This window comes from Hibiscus syriacus, unplaced genomic scaffold, assembly GCF_006381635.1.
Source record: "Hibiscus syriacus cultivar Baekdansim isolate YM2019G1 unplaced genomic scaffold, ASM638163v2 tig00110260_pilon, whole genome shotgun sequence".
NCBI classification, from domain to species: domain Eukaryota; kingdom Viridiplantae; phylum Streptophyta; class Magnoliopsida; order Malvales; family Malvaceae; genus Hibiscus; species Hibiscus syriacus.
Genome location: NW_024062651.1, coordinates 705,954 through 724,967, shown reverse-complemented (window position 1 = coordinate 724,967; position 19,014 = coordinate 705,954). Strand labels below are relative to the sequence as shown.

Here is a 19,014-nt window from a genome sequence, read left to right as displayed (position 1 = left end):
TAAATGGCAATAAACAAAATTAACCAAAATACATTAACAAAAAGTCTAACAAATTTATCAAAATAAATTAAAATAAATCCAATCAAATTAATGAAATAAAGTAAGTATTAAATGATAAATAAACAAATTACAATAAAAAGTCCAATAAACAACTAAATACAAATATAATAAAAAAACAAAATCTATCGATGCCTGCGACGCGAATGTGTTCCGCAGGGCGGTGGCTGTCGGTCTCGAGGAGGATTTCTTCATATCACTAGTTGTGACTCCTTGCTGTCATCATCATCACCATCAGCGTTGTCGTTGTCGTCGTCGTGAGTAGCTACATTAGGTTGATGAGGAGCTGATGACGATGAAACACCTCCATAGAATAAGAACCCTGGAGGTGTATGACTGACTATCCCACCGGCCTGCGAAAACTGAGAAAACTCATAAAACCCAGACATCGCTAAGTGTGAAAACTGTACAGGAGGTGTATGTGTTGCTGCCATGTGTGATGAGGCTGAACCCGCTAAAATATGGGCATATGAACCCCAAGTCAGATCTACAAATATATACCCATAATATCCTTCAGGAGGGGTTATAAAACTCTGTGACGAAGGTGGCGGCGGGGTCATAAAACCATGTGACGGTGGCGACGGTGGTATCAGGTAAGGGAATGGCGGTGGAAACATCACACATGGTTGCGGTATGTAAGTCACTGTAGACGGTGGCTGCTGTGAAGGTCCTGCTGGTGCAACTGAGGATGAACCGGAAGCACCTGCTCTCTCCGTCCACAAGTCGGGAGACGATGGTGCTGTGTCGGTGAACGTCTCTGTCGACATCGCTGAAAGGTTCGCCCTCATGTATCCTCGGAAAGCAGAAACAGTTTCCCGTTACTGTTGAACCACTCATAATAACCGTCAGCAACTATCAAGAGGTCAGTAAAAATGGGCTCTCTACCGGGAAGGCACCGATGTCGATCCTCCCACAACACGACCCACTCATGATGCCTGACCAACCAATCTGTATCGGTCTTGTCACGTCTATTTATGCTATGCAACTCGTCCATATTGTGAGGTGCTTCCGGAATTGGTTGAAAACAACCAAATTACCGGAGCACGCGATCAGTGGAGTGCCACTCGACGATCGTATAATATATCAAAGGGACCATCGCCATCCAAACATCTAATGGGCCCCCTCAACTCAGGTGAGATCACCATCCTCACATCATCATTAGAATATGACACTCATTCAAACTAAAACAAATATATATAATTTTTATCAAAATAATAATCTAATTATATAATTATAATCTAAAATTGATTTTTAAACATTAAAATGCATACGTGTGTGCCAACCTTCTGATCGATTAGTACCCTAATTTTTTCTAAATCATCAGGTAGATCATGATGATTTTTCCTATCAGTATACCACCTATTCAAGGAAAAAATTATTATACACTGTATAAATTGATTAATATACGAAATTAGTTTTATAATTACCTCAATAGTAGCGGAAATACGAATGGGTTTTTGACAATGGGACATAAAAAGGGCAATTGATACCATGCCCAAGACTACAGCAACAAGAGACATCCGCCGATAGCATTTTTCCTGTAGTAAGTGGCTCGACACATCTCCCTATACAGGTAAGCCAAAACTATCGAGCCCCAACTGAGTGATCCGGCCAGATGAAAGTCGCCAAGATGTCACAACCATATACATTGAACTTGGTTGCGCGATTTGTCCGGCATCAGCAACCCTCCTATCAACTGCAGTATGCTTGCCCGTGCATACATTTTAACTTTATCATCAGAGGCGTCCTCGCTCAACTCCCGAAAATTGGCATCTAACCAATTTAACGGTATCCGACCACCGTTAAAACTTTCCGGGACACGTCCTAGATACTCCCGGTACAAAGCAGTCCATGAACCGTGTGTCATCCCCGATATCACATCTCCATCCACCAAAAACCCCAGGTGCATAGAAACATCCTCAAGTGTAATAGTGCATTCTCCGCACGGAAGATGGAATGTGTGGGTCTCCGGCCTCCACCGCTCCACTAAGGCAGCAATAAGGTCTGGTTCTATCTTACAGTGACCCTCATATATACATATCTGACTGAATCCAACCTCTACTAAATACGGTAAGACACGGCTAGGTATCACTAACTTAAGGTTCCTAATAAAAGGATCTAATACACGGTCCCTCTTCTAAAATTAAATAATTACAAAATTAATTTTTAAACTAATAATCACGCCTTAAATAAATAAATAAATTATAACTAATAATTTAAATTATATTAAAATGTTAAAATGTTACTGTATCAACAAAATGTCGCGATATATGATTTTCATCCAAGCGAAGTAGATCGCCTTCCATTTTATATCTGCAAAAAAAATTAATTAAATAAAATATTAAAATTTTTAAATACTTAAATAAATTAAAAACAAAATATTAAATATAATAAAATATACCTTAAACAGTTATAAGAGAATATAAGAGTATTTGAGAGAAGTTGAGAGGATTTGGTGTGATGAAAGTGATTGAGAATGAGGGTATTTATAGGGAGGGGGTGGGGGTGTAAATGACCGTGGTAGGTGGGTAATTAAACCTAAGGCGCGCAGCAGGAGGCGCGCCTTTATGACTCGTGTCAGATTTAAAGGTAAAGTGCGTCGTAGGGGCCGCGCTTTACACTCGTGTATCCCAACTCAGCATAAAGCGCACTTCAGGGAGCGCGCCTTACTCACATGACGCCATATCAGCATAAATAGTCTAAAGAGTGCATGACAGGAAAATATATAGAATATAAGTGATTTTTTGAGAAAAACACCAAGAATCTCTTCAGACACCATATCATTCAAAAGGAAAGGTTATTTGAAATCTATACTGTTCAATTTTACGTGGCCTCTTAATAGAGTCAAATTTGATAATTTACAATTATATATGTATAGTCTACCAACCTATTAATAGACTTGATGACTCTAGGTCTAACACCATCCTTCAAAGGGTAGTCATAAATGCCTATCAGACAAGTCTAATGAGTGGACTCTATTTCACTATTTTTTTATTTAATTATTGGCTTTGATCTATTAATCAATTAATTCGGATTTGATTTTGCAAAGGCCCGTTACAGGGACCATCCTTTCAACCCAATTTACTCTATTCACAAACGTCATGATTCGAACCTTGATATTATTTAAAGAATTTAGTGTCTCATGTCACTAACAAATGAGTGAAACCTACTGACTTCAAAAGGTTTTGTGATTTATAAGTCATTGAAAAATATTAAACTTTATTTGATGAGTTAAACTCATCAAGCGGTCTAATTGGTTAACAATTATTCTTCTTAGAGATCTCAACTATTGACAATGCACACACATCTTGCATATGTAGCTACTCAAATCCCAAACCTATTAGAAAAATAATAATTCTCTTAATCAATGAGGTCATTAGATTCAGATTGAAGGGTTATTGAAAATAATAATTAGAACGATTTGAAATTTAAATTAATCTAAAATTTGACCTAAATTTAGCCATGAAATATTTGACCTAAAGTAATAAACCTTACTCAAAACGATAATGCCGAAATGATGAGTTACCCCAACACCCTCAGATTTTAGCCCTCATTGCATCGGTCAGTGCGCCATCGGCAATCTATGTAAACGAGGTTGGATCGTTTATAGAGTTAGTTTTTAGCTTTTACCGAGGGTTCCCAAAAAATTTAAGTTGACTCTCATCTACAGATTCCGTGACAAAGATCGATGGTATTGTGGCCATTCATCATCTCATCCATAATATGGTCCAAAATTATTTGAAAAGAGACCTTAATGATATCTTGTATTCTTAATTTGTAATGGCTTTTAGCCATCTTATATTGGCGAAACATTTATTAATAGTTAAGACCTAATGAAACGACTCAGTCCATTTTTAAACGATTACCATCCATATTTTGTAGGGATAAACTTAATGTTTATATTTCAAAGGTCATAATATGAATCCATCAAATGATCTTGATGATTGAGGGGACTGTTTATCTCCCTAAAAATCTTGAGTTCAAGCAACTACGCTTACAAAGTGTATGTGCATTATTAATGCTAAAAAAATTATAAACATACATTATTTTGTAATCACTTAAACTATTTCAAAAAAAAATCACAAAATGTACTATCTCAATATGGTATTTAGTTCAAATAGTTCATGTTCATGCTATTATTCTTTAAAAAAAGACGTGTTTATCTCGATATCCACAAACAAAATAAAATACAACACATAGGGGACCCTATATGCAAAGATCATACCATAGAAGAATTCGAGTTGATTTTTTTTTCATGATCTTCTTTAACCCAGTGTTTGTAGGCATAAAAGACCACAATCACTAAAACCATGTGATGGAAAACCCCAAATGGGGGAGTGAGATGAGAACCACAAAAACCAGAGAAGACCCAAAATGTGGTCCATGTTACCATGTTTATACAATAATGAATGGAGTATTCAAGTCACATCCTGCACCCAAAAGGAAAGAGATGTGTCAAGTGGACCACCATACTAATACAAATCACAAACACAATATCTCTCATCTTTTGTCATTTTCCCTCTTCTTTTTCTTAATTGGGATTATGCTCGAGAGTCTAAGAGGAGAAGGATCACCTATTAAGATTGCTTTTCATTTAACACCAATCAAAGGCATGCCATCTATTCCTCGAGAAGGCTGTACAAGTCTGTTTCTTTTTCTATTTGACTAGTTTTTTTTATTAAGAAATCGAATCATTTCTCAAAAAGTGCCTCATAACTTACTGTGTTAAATACTTGATTCATGATACCAAAACCCACACATACAGTATAAATAGTATGTATTTGTCTGTTCATGTATGAATGCGCATTCAATTAAAGGATAAAATCAATTCCAGTCCCTTTGTGGCAAAAGATCTTTGGGGGTTTCGGAGTTTGACAAAGTTCCATAATAAAAAGCCACAATAATATAATAGGGCTTGAAAAAGAATGGTAATCAACCATTACAAAGGGCAGGAGCAGCAGCTAATGCTATAGGGGGAAAGGGGGGGGGGGAACCAACCAAAGGGAATAGCAAAAATCACAACCTTCTCCCAAACTATACTGTGTATACATAACTAATAATCCAAAATCTTGTTTATGTACTGACAAATTACACAGGCAACTTGCCCCCATTTACGTTTTGATTGTGATAGAACCACCAACCAACCAACCAACCTCTACTTAAAAGACGGAAAGTTGTAACAAAAACCTCAAGTGGATCGTAATCGACATTTGCAGATGCACACTTTGTCCTTCGACCGAAAGAATTACATTATCCAATAAATCGAGAAAATATCAACGAATGCCATTTCAGTGCTAACTTCTTGTTGCCTCGCATTGTCATTTGCTTTTTAGTTCATTCATGTAGAGTGCAACTCTTTTGTGCAATCTCATCAAAAGGAGGTAAAATCTAAAACAGTCCCTAATTGTAGATTTTAACAGGCTTCTCAAAGGTGTGCCGGTTCTGCAAAGAAGCATGATGTCATGAAAGTAGAGTCGACTATTCTTGGAATTTCAAAGGCTAGCCATTTTTATGGAGTAAGGAAAAGAAAGTGGATTAATCACAGCCTTAAAGAATATCTTAATCCTCAGGCTAGGAGTCTTATTAACTCAATATGTGATGAAACTTAGGAATACTTTTAAAGGGTCATTACCTGATTAGCAGCATAAGATCTTTTTGGAGCATTGTCAGAGTGTTCCAGCCCAAGATATTGCTCCCAAGCACCATAAACATCACGCCTCTGAATATATGTAAAGTAAAACAAAATTAATGTAAAATCCTAATGAAACTTGGACAAAATTTTCAAATATCCATACGTAAAATGTGTGCACCTGAAAACGACTAGATACAATATCAGAATCTTGAAGGTACTCTGGCCGGCCAAGTGAGAGGAATGCAAACTTCCACTGAAAAGAAGATAGGTTTTATAAAATAAATAAAACAGAAAAGAGACAGATAAACGAATACAGAGGTGAATGAAAAATGACCAGTGTAAAAAATAGATGTCCCAATGGATATGTCACAGTCGGAGTACCGACTGTGCATGAATATATAATTCATTTACACAGCCAAAAGGAGAAGTGAAGCAGTTGACACGAGAAGGATAACGGCAAATCAGAGAGCACAAGCTCACATAGCATTCGAAAGTACAACAAACCTTAGCAAAATCCTCATCTGGAACCTGCAGCTTCTTCTGTATTCGGATTTTTATTTCAGCCAAGGTTTCACCTTCATGAATCACCAAGAAAAAAGGTTCTCCAAAATTCAGAATTTGCTGTCAACACAAAGAGCTATATTGGTAAGTGAACATAAGAGATAAAGAAGCAATCATAAGCATAGCAAAATGATAATTGAAAATAAGACAATGTGTAATGATGTCAAAATTATTACCATCTGGTTCTGAGCTGTTTCTTTAGTGAAGTGGTAAACATGAATAAGGCGGTCATTTGGACCAAGATTCTTCTCTTCTTCTGGAATCTGTAAGATTAAAGAAGAACAATCAAAACCAGCCCTCCATATCTTAAAGAAAGCCATTATCTCAGAAATTACATTCATAAAATCAAAACTGGCAAAATACAAGAGAAAAGAAACTGATTCATTAGATCACAGCAGGATGTATGAGTGCATGTGAGATAGGAACAGAAAAAGGGGAGTAGGAACTGACCTCTTCTGCCCGTAATGTCCAGTACTGGTCATTTATATTCTCAATCTTCTCACTAGGCGGGAAAATCTACAAAAATGAGTAGAAACATACATAAATTTGTAATCAAAGGGAAGGGGGAAAGGTGATAAAAGGCACCCCAAATTACCAAACCAGGAAGAGCAAGAAAAGGATGAAACACATGAATGGATATGCAATTCAAGATATTAAACAGTGAAACAGTCTTTTCAATAAGCAATGTCAAGTTTTAAACAAATAAGAAAACTTGATGACATTACTGCATTAGAGGATTATGAAAGAACCAGGACATTAGACAATCCATCACCTATGCACCCAGATGAAATCAAATAAAGATGTAATAAGTTCCTGTTGCTCATTTCCCACTTTCAGGGTAATCACTGACATGAGCAAGAAAAAACAACCATGAAAAAATGACAGACCTTGTAGATCTTGTGATAGAAAACTTCAAGCAACCGCAGTTCTGCATCAGGATGAGACAACTCCACCTGTTTCAAAATAATGATTCACCAATTTTACTGTATTAAAACAAAATATCCATAAAAAAATACATACCTAGACATGATCTTTTGACCCATGGAATGAAACTGGACTTACCTTTGTCTTAAGATCATTAATGACATCACCCACAGTGCTCTGCTTTGGAAGCCTAATAGTATGAATAACAACCTGGGATAAAAAAGTACCCAATTTTATTGTACTAAAACAGAAGTTTAACATCATTCATCATAACTCTTAAAATATGATTCACATACTCACTTCATCCTTGGTAGCAAGATGAAATGCTACTTTCAAGGTTTTCAGACCTTGTAACTCGGGCAGAGGGATGTCTAACACTTCATAGTATAAAATATCAGAAGTCTATCAACAAACAAAATTGGTTAGCACCTAGCCCTTTCATCATTTAGCCTCTCGATATGCACTACTAAAGGGATTTGATTATTACCTGATTGTAGTGGACCAGCATCTCAGACAAATGATCCACCCCACAGTACTTAATAGGCTGAGGTTTGGGTTGCTGAGAGTAACAATTGTGAGATGTAAGCCTGATTTTGGACGGATCATTCAACCCAAGATGTCGAGCTACTCTTTCAACAACATCATCATCATAAGTATAAAGCCTTGACCTAAACATTCAAAAGAGAGGAGTGTGAAGCTTTTATCCTCACATTCATATAAAAATAGAAAAAAATACCAGTAAATAAAGACATGTCAATTGCAATGTAAAGGAAGGCAACTTCAACAGAAATTTTGAACTTACATTTCCAGACAAAAATCATCTTCCTTGGGTTTTTCCAAAGACCGAAAGTGTACAATCTACCATAAAGAAATATAAAAAATGCAAATATTACTTTAAAAGTGTCTTCGAGCAAGGTTATAACTGAAGGGTTAAAGACCAAAAAGTGTACAATCTACCATAAAGAAATGTCTTCACAGATAGGCCAACAGCTTAAAACGCAAAGGCATGGGCAATATTTACAAGTGAACTAAAATAGTTTGAAAACTATATGGGTATATAGAGCTTTAAGTGAATCGTTAATAGACAAAATATATCCGTACACCCAACTCTTCTCTGTTTTTGGATGTGTGTGGGGAAGAAAGATTCATAATTCATAAATGTATACAAATGAAAAAGACTGCAATCATCAGTCATCACTCAACCAAACATGTGAGAAGTAGCATTTTTCCCTCTTCTATTTAGTTTTTTATGCAGTCGTCATGTTAACTTTCATGTTTAACATAAACAAATCGAAATTAATAATGCTTATAGATAATTTTCTTTAAATAGGAATGTAGAACCAAATGTGATTTTACTATTTTCATTCATCAAATGCATTTTTCGAAGAGACATGAATAATTTCAGATTAGGAAAATTAACATAGAGATGTTTTCTGGAACCAAACACTATTATTGACATTTCAGATATCATGATCTTATCAATCAGAATGTGAGGCCTATTGAGACAATGAAATTAATGCCAATGCAATTAAAAGAAGTTAATTTGTTTCTGCCTAAACCTATTAACAATGCTGGCCAACATTGACATTTGTAACCACTATCCTAAGATGATAGATATAGACCAAAAGTTGCTCACTTAGTCAAAGAAATGTATCCAAGAAAGCATACAAAAACACTTTGGCTAATCAAACAAATCACAGAGAACAAAGTGCTCAATAAATTGCACATTAGCTCCTGCCTAATCAACCTAGCACACACCATCAACTGCAAGACAGATTTCTATAAGCAGCCAGATGACAGACAGATAACCCCTAGAACACATCACCAAGCACATGCAGATTTCTGAAAGCAACCATGTAAAAGCAGCCATATGACAGACAGGTCAACCCTCACATCAAGATTCTAGATGAAAATGCAAAGGAAATAATAGAATAAACTCACTGCAAGAAAGTTGCATATATAAAGGATAAACAGATTGTACTTGGCGATTATGCACATATTCCAAAAATGAAGGAACATCTGGATAGCGGAATTGTTCAATGCTTTCAACAGGAAGAGACTTTTGAAAGCAAACTATGTCACCATCCTCAAGCTGCAGTGGGAAATGAAAGAAGGATAAAGTACTTAAATAGGACCAAACCAAATAGCAATCATTCCAAAATGAAGTGCAATGCATACCTGGCTAGCTCGGAATGTGATTTTCTTGTCAATTGGTTCACACATGACACTGGGCTCAAATTTGATTTCCTGTATATTATAGCATACTCGAGTATTATTCCTCATCAGAATGTCAAAATATATGCAAATGTTTGGATGAATTAACCAGACGGGAATGATAACTGTTTCACAGTCAATTGCAAAGTACTGTTATATAGGTACTACTATTAAACAAATAATTTATCAACTGTACAAGTGGAAGTAGATTAGATAATGCCCGAAAAATTCCATCTAAAACCGCTGTAAAGGGGGAAAAAGCTCATTTCTAGAACCATACATAAGCTTCAATTACTATCACCTCAAATTCATGCAACAGAGAGATATGACAGAAAAGAGTTGAGAGAGAATTGAAAACACAACCACTTTAGGAAGAATTCCTGTAAGCAAACCTCATAAAGGTTGATCTCTTCATCAGGAGCATACCCTGCCATTTTGTTTAATTTTGATATAATTTCTGTTGGCTTGCCAGTGCTTTTCACAAACAACCTTCCAACAAAGCTGATGCAACAGAAAGATAATCCCTCATACAATTTCACATAATTTCTCAGAAGACAAGGGGAAACAAACAATACGAAAAAACTTACCGAAGCTCTTCCTTCTCAGGATCATAGTGCTTGAAGAAAAGTAAAATATCTTCCTTTGTCTTATCTGGTGGAGCAATTGGGCGTAAATCCTGAACAGTATTGTTTTTGTCATGAAGCAAATACAAAATAACCAAAAATTTATCAAGGAGAAGGGGGCAAGACTAGATTAAACACTCATTTTTATATAATTCATACATAGCACTTCCTAAAATATTTAGTAAAAGGGACCTAGTCACAAATCTCACTAACTAATATTTCAAGGGCAGATAAGTAATTCCACAGTGGACATGAGTGAAGCATAAAACCTAGAAGTCTGATGCCTAACTTTTTTCTTATTTGAGTTTGTCAAGCTTGGATCCATGTTCACTACTCACTGGTACTAAGAATTCAGCACTCTACCAGCAAACGACAAGGCTGTTGGAAATGCCTAACTTCTACTCTGAAAAAACAACCTTTTGCACTTGGAAGCTTTTAGAATCTCAAAAAAGACCCCCTATCTTTTCAGATCTCTTAATTCTTATTTTGGATTGAGAATGAAGATCCAGAATGAGATAAATATCATAACTAGACAGGAAATTTTAAGAAATGGAAAACCATATTACCAGTCCAAGCTCAACTTCCAGGAACAACTTTAATTCTGCATTGTGGACCTTATTCGATACCTCCCGCAGGGTTCCAACCTACAGTGAGGAAAGTCAAAGTTGAGCGCATAGTTAAAAGAGAGGGGGAGAGAAGAAAAAAGGTAGACTCAGAATGTTTTCCACATTTTCCTTGGTTTTCTGTATAGTTTTTAAGAGAAAAACACATGTAGAAATTTATATTCATTCAACGGGAAAAGCATACAAACAATACCCATGCAAAAGCTAACAGGATAAATGAAGACAACCAATTAAAGCCAAAAGGCACTTAACTATGCCAAAAAAAACTGAAGCTAAAACTAGACACAAATACTCCTGAAACAAGGTATTTGAACGAAGCATAAAGAATTTATGCCAAGGAATATTACAGATTGTGTTTCCTCCAAAGGTGTCAATGGGCGGTTTGGACGGTATGTATGATTTTGACGCTTGGCCCACAACCAGAAACGCTGAAATTGAACTGGTATGCCAAACTCTTTAGCAATATCTTCCTGTGTGATATAAAAAGGTTAATCAGGATCATGGGGGAAAAACTATTACCCCAAATGCCAAGTACACAGGAAAGAAAAAGCTCTCTTCCTTTTCTCTATTTACCATACCTTAAACACATTGAAAGTTATCTGCTTCTGAATTCGGAAACTCCTGACCTTATCATGATCCACAAGATCAAAATATATATCCTTCCCAATCTGCTCTGCAAGATCATCATCTCGTGCAACCTAGACAATCATATAGTTGTAAGAAAGTAATCTCAAAAATGCTCAATCTAGTAACTAAAATAATGACTCAAACAACCTTTATAATAGTGTAAAGGTGTGCCTCTGCCTTCTCCTTTTTTTTATGTTCCTTCTCTTCTTGTTCTTTTTTCAACCTCTCCTAAGAACATTAAAAAACATTGCATATTAGATTGTGAGAAAGGATGGATCTGAAATGACCAAATAGAGATACAACTCTTAAGAATCAGCTTGGTAATAGCTCATTTCTGATTACTCACGATAAAGCAACCAAGACAAAGCCACATTGAACCTCATTGAACTTCAAATCAAGATTGAGATAAATACTATTCAATTCAATATGCTGAACTATTCCAAGTTGAAAAACCACTTGAAATCAGATCACCCAATGCCCTTTAGGATCATTGGTGCTACAAACAATCCGAGCTCAAACCTAGTGAGGGACTAATTAACTTTTTCAAGCCTAACAACTTGCTTATAACATCTTGACTCGACTCATTTGCAAACGAAGGCAAAGCATAAGAACGTCCAAGCAAGCCTTGGCCCGTCAAAGAATTTTGAAACAATCCAAGTTTATATATTTATAAGTATTAATATATTAAATAAAAATTATATTGGCACTCAAAATGAACTTTATATTGTTGACGGTAACTTAGTTCTATGCATGATAAACTAAAGAAATTAAAATAACATTGTTATTTCTAATTTTATTTTACCCCGGATCTTATTTATGTATTAATTGTTTTATCAAAAATATCAAGTCCAAATCATGTAAACTTAAACTAAATGTCAAGATATAGCAGCAAGAACATATTCTACAAGATTGCAATTTTTTATTGAGCAATTTAATTTTTCAATTGACCCCTAAAAGATAAAAGTCAAAGATCTGCCACTATTTTCAGCTATAACATTAACAATGAAATCTTACCCTGAGATGTTCAGCAATATCCTTCTCATCCACATTACATATTATCTTGTCTTTGTCACTTTCACGTATATACACCAGCATGTATGCATTTGAATATTTCGTAAACTTAAAAGGAGTATTATTGAATCCTGGATTTGTCTGTGGTAACTGGCACATCACAAGAATTTTTTTTTTCAAATAAATAACACTGAAAATGGATATAGTTAAAAGCAGAAAAGCTGAAACAAAAGGTTTAAAAAAACAATGCAAAAACATACTAAGATAGTACCTCTTCTTCACCACCATACTGCTCCTCTAATGCCCTTTTCATATCTTCTTTGGTTACTCTTTCATCATCAAATTTATACCTGAAAAGCAGACAATATCAATATGAAAGAAGTATCACCTTCAAGGCTCCAAAGCATAGCTAGCATATGCAAGCTGTAAACAGAGTAACTTAAATACAATCTACATAAGCTAATTTAATAGTCATGCACCAGAGTAAGCATTTAGTAATCCATTCCGTTTTTCGACAATAGTTAATAACCTGTTTCTTCTTTTTATTTATTTATTTTTTGCATAGTATAAATTTTATGCATTGGCATGATCGGTACCATTGATCAGAAAATGCCAGCCTCATAAATGCATGATAATGTCCGAAAATAATTAATAACCTTTTTTTTTTTTGCATAGTATAAATTTTATGCATTGGTATGATCTGTACCATAGATCAGAAAGAGCCGGTCTGATAAATGCATAATAATGTCCACCATGCACTCCACCACTGTGAACGAGGACACTGAAACCAAACTCAAAGATGTAAGAATCACATGTTATTATAAGCAGTAAAGAAACATATAGAATGTTCTGTCTTCAAAAATTGTGCAACAGCACAATCAACTTGTGTGCATAAACCATCTTTCATGGTCTCATTAAAAACCCCAAGTACATGGTTGGTTTCTAGATTTAATGTTAATATAAGCATTAAAAACATGTATGTGCTTCCCATCAAACTATCAACTCGTATGAATATGCAATCCTTTTTAGCATCATTAGAGAGCCCAAGTACATGGTTGGTTACTAAACCTCTCGTTTGTTTACCTCAGCATACTTAAAGTAGGCAATTGATAAAATAACCCTGTGAATTGTTGAGGACAGTCATGGGGAATGTAACACCAAACTTGGTAGAGTTGAATTAATCAAGGATATGAAGTATTTTTTCTTTCGAGAATATTCTGATTTAGCATTAGTCCTTCACTTGCTACAGTTTTCGAGGATTCAGACTACTTTTCCACAAACAAGAGCTCTCTGTGAGATAAAAGAATCTCAACTAAATTAAACCCTAATTAACTTCCAACTATCTCCCAGTTAATGCGGGAAAATACCAAAATATCAAAAAAGTTATAAAAACATCTAGACGAAATATTTCCGCCATAAAATTTATTAAAAACATTTTTTAAAAAATATTTTAAAAATGATTTTGGTTATCCTTCAACTTACATCAAAAATGAATTATTCTAACTAGCAACTATAAGAAGGAAATGAAAGAACAGTTGAGACACAATAAATGTTTAATGTTGTAGGTACCTGTGCAGCGTGTAAAGATTGCGGACTCTCCTATCAGCTTCTGGTGATAAGTATTTTCCACCATCTCGGTCAAGGTCAAGTTGCAATGGGAACTCATAGCGATCATTAATCTAAATAAGTGAAAATATTAATTTTACCATTAGAATAAAGGATAAAGACACTGAAACTATTAGCACAAACCAATAAAAGCATGCAAAAAAAATTGATATTTGTCAAATGACATAACTTGCAAAAACGTCTCACTGAGATATAAAAATTGTCATTATATGCTGAAAAAATCAAACAGTCATGACGGTGCCTATTTTAAGTTTATAAAGCAAACTAGTCATTGCATTCTGTCCTCTAAACAAAATGAAGAGAGGCCAGGAAGTCGATGAAGTTAGTTTTAACACAAAACTCGATCAACACCAACAAAAACTGCACGGATCAACACCATATAAAACTTCACATGCAAAATTGCAGCACATTACAACAGCTTCTAATGAAGATAAAGAGAACTAGTCACTGTATTCTGCCAGATGAGTGGGTCCACAGAAAAAAAAATCAAATAACTTTCTTATATTTGACTAGCACAGGACATAAGAAAAAAAATGGTCAAACACCAAAGGATAAAAAACATTAGGAGCAAGGAACCCCCCCCCCTTTGCTTTTACAAACTTAGGGCCGGTCATCTATGTTGCTTCGACTGTTTTTTTTTTCTTTTTGAAGTACACGAGTCTGACCTGTGGATAAGGCAATATCACCTCCTAGAGTCCGAATACATGAAAAAACTTGGAAAAATCTGACCATAACCGTGTCAGGCACATACTGTATCCAATACCCACCCAGATCTTGATTAACATGGTTAGCAGCAGATGGTTACAGCTCATGATATCTTTGGCTTTTAAAACAATTGTTTGCATGTATTAAGAGTTAAACAAGAACATAGAACTAAATTCTTCTATAATTCTGCAAAAAGAAAATTTTTTGCTTTGTATTAAGCACAAACACTGGAGGCCCCTGGACTGCACATGAACCATTGACTATTGTTTTTAAAACAATCGTCTGCATGTATTAAGAGTTAAGCAAGAACATAGAACTAAATTCTTCTATAATTCTGAAAAAAGAAAAAAAAAATTGCTTTGTATTAAGCACAAACACTGGAGGCCCCTGGACTGCACAGGTACCATTGACGAATAAGAACCACAGAGAATTAAGATGTTATAACGGCTGACCTTGACCATAGTGTCCCGCATAAAATCATATTCAAATCGTTTAAGCTGAAGTTGAAGGACCGGAGGGAAGTCAATGAACAACACACCCTTCTTAGCATCCTGGAAACATCATCCAAAATTCAAATGCAATCATTTAATAATGAAAATATATATAACACAGAATCAGATATAATGCACCAAACACAAAATAGAACTGAAAGAAAAATGAATGCTTGTGTAAAGAGTAAACTTCCAAAGCAATGCAGTTCCAGAAATTGCACAAATGACATTTTGTTACAACCACAGCAAAAATAGCCACACATTCTGTACACCCTGGCTAAAATAGCAGCTTTTATGAAGCCATGTACTGCTGAACAATGATCTAACTGAAGGCAAATTTCCTAGCAATCAAGTAATTTGTAATGTTTGTACACATCCCATCGGTATTGTCTTAGAAGCATGAAAATTGATTGATGAAATCCTACGTCTACTTTAATTATTCTCATTACAAACTTTTAGAGTCTTGAATTTCACAGACCACAATAGCTTACCTGTAATCCATATTGCTCAGCATGATATTTATTATCACCTTCGAGGCGTTCAACTTCCACATACTTGTCAAAAGAAGCATATACATCGTGACAGCCTTTAACATCAAGTTGAAGATCTGGTATAGGCAAAAAGTAAAATAGTGTCATATGGAGAACAAGACTCATGAAATCCCAAACAGTCATTAAAAAAAGAAAGATACCATAAAATGACTCCTTCCTTGTAGATTTATAATCCACATTAATACACTCAATGTAGTTCATATGGTGCCCCTCAAACAACTGCTGTATGGTGCCCTCTACAACAGTTCCCTGGTGGCAAACAGAAGCAAATGGAATTTACTTCGGTTTCACATTAGAATAATATCATGATTAAAGATCATTGACGCATTTCACCTTCATTTTATCTTCAAGTTTTTCACACAGAACCCTATTAAGTTCCTGAACATCATGCTGCATGAAAGAATCATGTGTGTCCCATCCAAAAGATTTGGTCAGCTCTTTTGTAGCAACACTGCTGTCACTGTACTGAAGTTTGTAAAATAAACTCTGTAGTGCAAGAGGGATGCTTCCAGATGGCATATCATTCTCTGTTGTAGGCATATGATACACTGCCTGAAATATATATGTGAAGCATTAGTAATAGTAACCCAACAACACATCATTTCAGCAAAATATGGAGCATCAGTACTTACCTTCCTGAAGTAAGGAATGTGATACAGAGTTTGGAGCAAAGAATTCATGTAACACGTTGCTCCTTGATTTTTAAGTCCAACGTAACCAGTTTCCTTCTTTGAGTCATATGTCCAGTAATCAACAATTCTGCGGACAACAACTTCTGCTTCAATAATCAAAGTGTCATTCACAAGAAACCCTCGGCAAGGATCATATAACTCGCCAAGGGGCATAAAGGATGTAAAACCCCAATCACTTTCTCGTGCATTAAACTGGTGCTGCGTGTCTGCAAAATCCAAATCAGGTAAGTGCAAATTTTAATAAGATTAAATTATTCTCTCCAATGTTATGATAACATTCATATCAAGTTACCAAAACTAATTGAGAAAAACTAAGACTTGAACATATTACTAAGAGTTAAGGTAATTAACATATAGATTCAAACAATAAAAGAGGGAACAGAACATTAGTCAGATACCATATATTCCAGAGGAGAATCATGGTCACAATGAAAACGGGGATTACAGAAAACATCATGCTGTGATTATTTTCTAAAATCCAAAAAAATCTTAATATCGGCCAAGTGTTAGTCATGCCTTTTAATCATCAGAAATGGCAACAATATCAAGAACTATTACTGAGGAATAAGGCATCATAACAGCAACATTTTCTTTTTAATCTTATTAATAATCAGAGATGACCAGCCTTTGCATCAAATCCATATTAGACTAATTATCGAAAGGGTAAGAAAAGCATGACTCTTTGAAAAGATGAAAGAGCATCATAGATGAGGATGTTCTTGACGTAGCATTGATCATAAAAACAGAAATGATGCAACAAAACAGTATCAAACTATTTTGATTTTATAATACCAAGAAAAGAACACTTCACTGTACATATAATCTACTTTAAGCATAATACCTTTCCTAATGGAATATTTACTATGAATTTGATTAACTACTGCCAAACTGAATTGCGCATATCTACTCCACCCATAGGGTAAGCTTGCTGAATCAGCAACATCCAAATACATAGACAAATGATCCACATTGTTTCCCTTTGGAAATAGCAGTATTCGCCTAAGCAATTCAAACCAAAAGTATCAAAGTCATCAATTACCATCGCCAAAAAAACAGAGAGAAAGAACAATAGCACTATCAACAAGAAAGGAAATATAAATGTACCATTTGTAACCACCAACAACGAAGACTTCAGAATAATGCTTCATAGCGTTTAACCTAGAGAAGTTTTCAATCCTCCAAGTGAATCTTGAAGGAGGATCCTCAACTGGTTGATTTTCCACAGTGCTTGCAGCCTCGGGTTGCGCAACAACTAAAAATTAAGATATAAATCGCGAGGATCACAATCAGATTAAACCCTCTCTTTTGACTGCTACATAATATAGCTAGAAATTTTTGGAAACTTGCATTGATGTAAGCGAATCAAATAAGTAAATTTCCCGAAAGGAAAAGATGAAGAAGAATACCTTCCATGGGCTGGTGATTGTCGGTCAAATCAGACTGTGGGACGAGCATTTCCACATCTTCTTGTTGCTAACAAAATCATAGAAAAATCCCGAAAAAAAGTTAAGTAAATCAGAAGGATCAGATCCATCAAGAAGCCAAATTTGCGCACCAAAAAAAAACCTAAAAACTCTCAAAAATATCAATTAATCAGAGAAAACAAATCATTATAAAGAAGTAACAGAGAGAGAGAGAGAGTACATCGACGGGGGAAGGGGTCATGACAGTCATAGCTACGAAATTGAGAGGTAAACTTCGAAGTGTACGAAAACAAGAGGAAAATCAAATGGGAAACTGAGAGAGAGAATTATTATTGTTATTATTTTCTTGGGATGATTTTACTTTTGATGATTTATTACACTGAAAGATGCGAGGAGAAAGACGGTCTTTCGAGGGTCTTTAATGTTTATTTGGGAAATGGGTATTTTCAGAATTTCCTACTTCCTTTTTGTTCTTGGGACATTGTTTGTTGGATATGATCCAAATCCTTATACTATGCAATACCAGTATTTATATACGATGTATAGTTAGAAAATATGGTAAACTCATGTTTAGTACCCAATTATCAGTTTTATTCTGTTTTGGTCACTCAACTATTTTTTTATTTTAAAATCATACCTAATGTTACATTTTGATTTTATTATGATTAACTACTATTAAAAATTAATAGTAGTGTTGACGTGTCATCATAAGATAATATCACATCATCATTGAAAATTTAAAAAATTTCATATCAATGATTATATTAATTTTTTAATACCGAATGTCTAAATAAAATATAATATTATATATGATTTTAAAAAATATTATGAGACAAAAAAATAATTAGAATACTGATTGTATAGCTTACTCTAGAAACTAAAGTTGAAATTCCCTTTTAAGTCCAATGTAATCACTTTTTTTCTTGGAAATTGCCAAATAAAAATTGCTGAGGACATCCATTGATCCACAGGTTCATTACAATCATCACATCATATGAGAAAGAGTTAAGGTTTTGTTTGATTATAATATTTTTTTAAATTCATTATTTAATGATTTGAAATTTATTAATATAACATTATTTGTTGTTATGGATTGTTTTGGTTAAACTATTCATACTAATTTGAATATTTCATTTTATAAATTAAATTCAAATTTATTTACAATTTTCAGTTCATATATTTAATTCTAATCATAGTTATACAAATTTATTAATTATGATTTGATTGTACTTATATAAATTTAGGATAAAATA

The 19,014-nt window shown here is 34.7% G+C and overlaps 1 protein-coding gene across 1 annotated transcript; it reads right to left on the bottom strand.

Annotated features, from left to right (window-relative positions):
* Positions 1-5,356: 5,356 nt before the first annotated feature.
* Positions 5,357-18,157, bottom strand: LOC120115275 (ubiquitin carboxyl-terminal hydrolase 13-like). The gene is made up of 32 exons (XM_039136019.1): positions 17,982-18,157; positions 17,744-17,810; positions 17,442-17,589; positions 17,179-17,336; positions 16,278-16,543; positions 15,979-16,197; positions 15,786-15,894; positions 15,586-15,701; positions 15,056-15,154; positions 13,842-13,951; positions 12,979-13,053; positions 12,544-12,622; positions 12,276-12,422; positions 11,409-11,489; positions 11,213-11,332; positions 10,982-11,104; positions 10,578-10,655; positions 9,976-10,064; positions 9,781-9,889; positions 9,353-9,421; positions 9,156-9,266; positions 7,977-8,032; positions 7,662-7,842; positions 7,475-7,576; positions 7,313-7,384; positions 7,138-7,203; positions 6,701-6,766; positions 6,427-6,513; positions 6,194-6,310; positions 5,868-5,942; positions 5,690-5,776; positions 5,357-5,499 (listed from the first exon to the last, which is right to left on the bottom strand). The coding sequence occupies exons 1-32, from the start codon at positions 18,009-18,011 to the stop codon at positions 5,458-5,460; spliced, it is 3,354 nt and encodes a 1,117-aa protein (XP_038991950.1). The 5' UTR covers positions 18,012-18,157; the 3' UTR covers positions 5,357-5,457.
* Between the last annotated feature and the right edge of the window lie 857 nt (positions 18,158-19,014).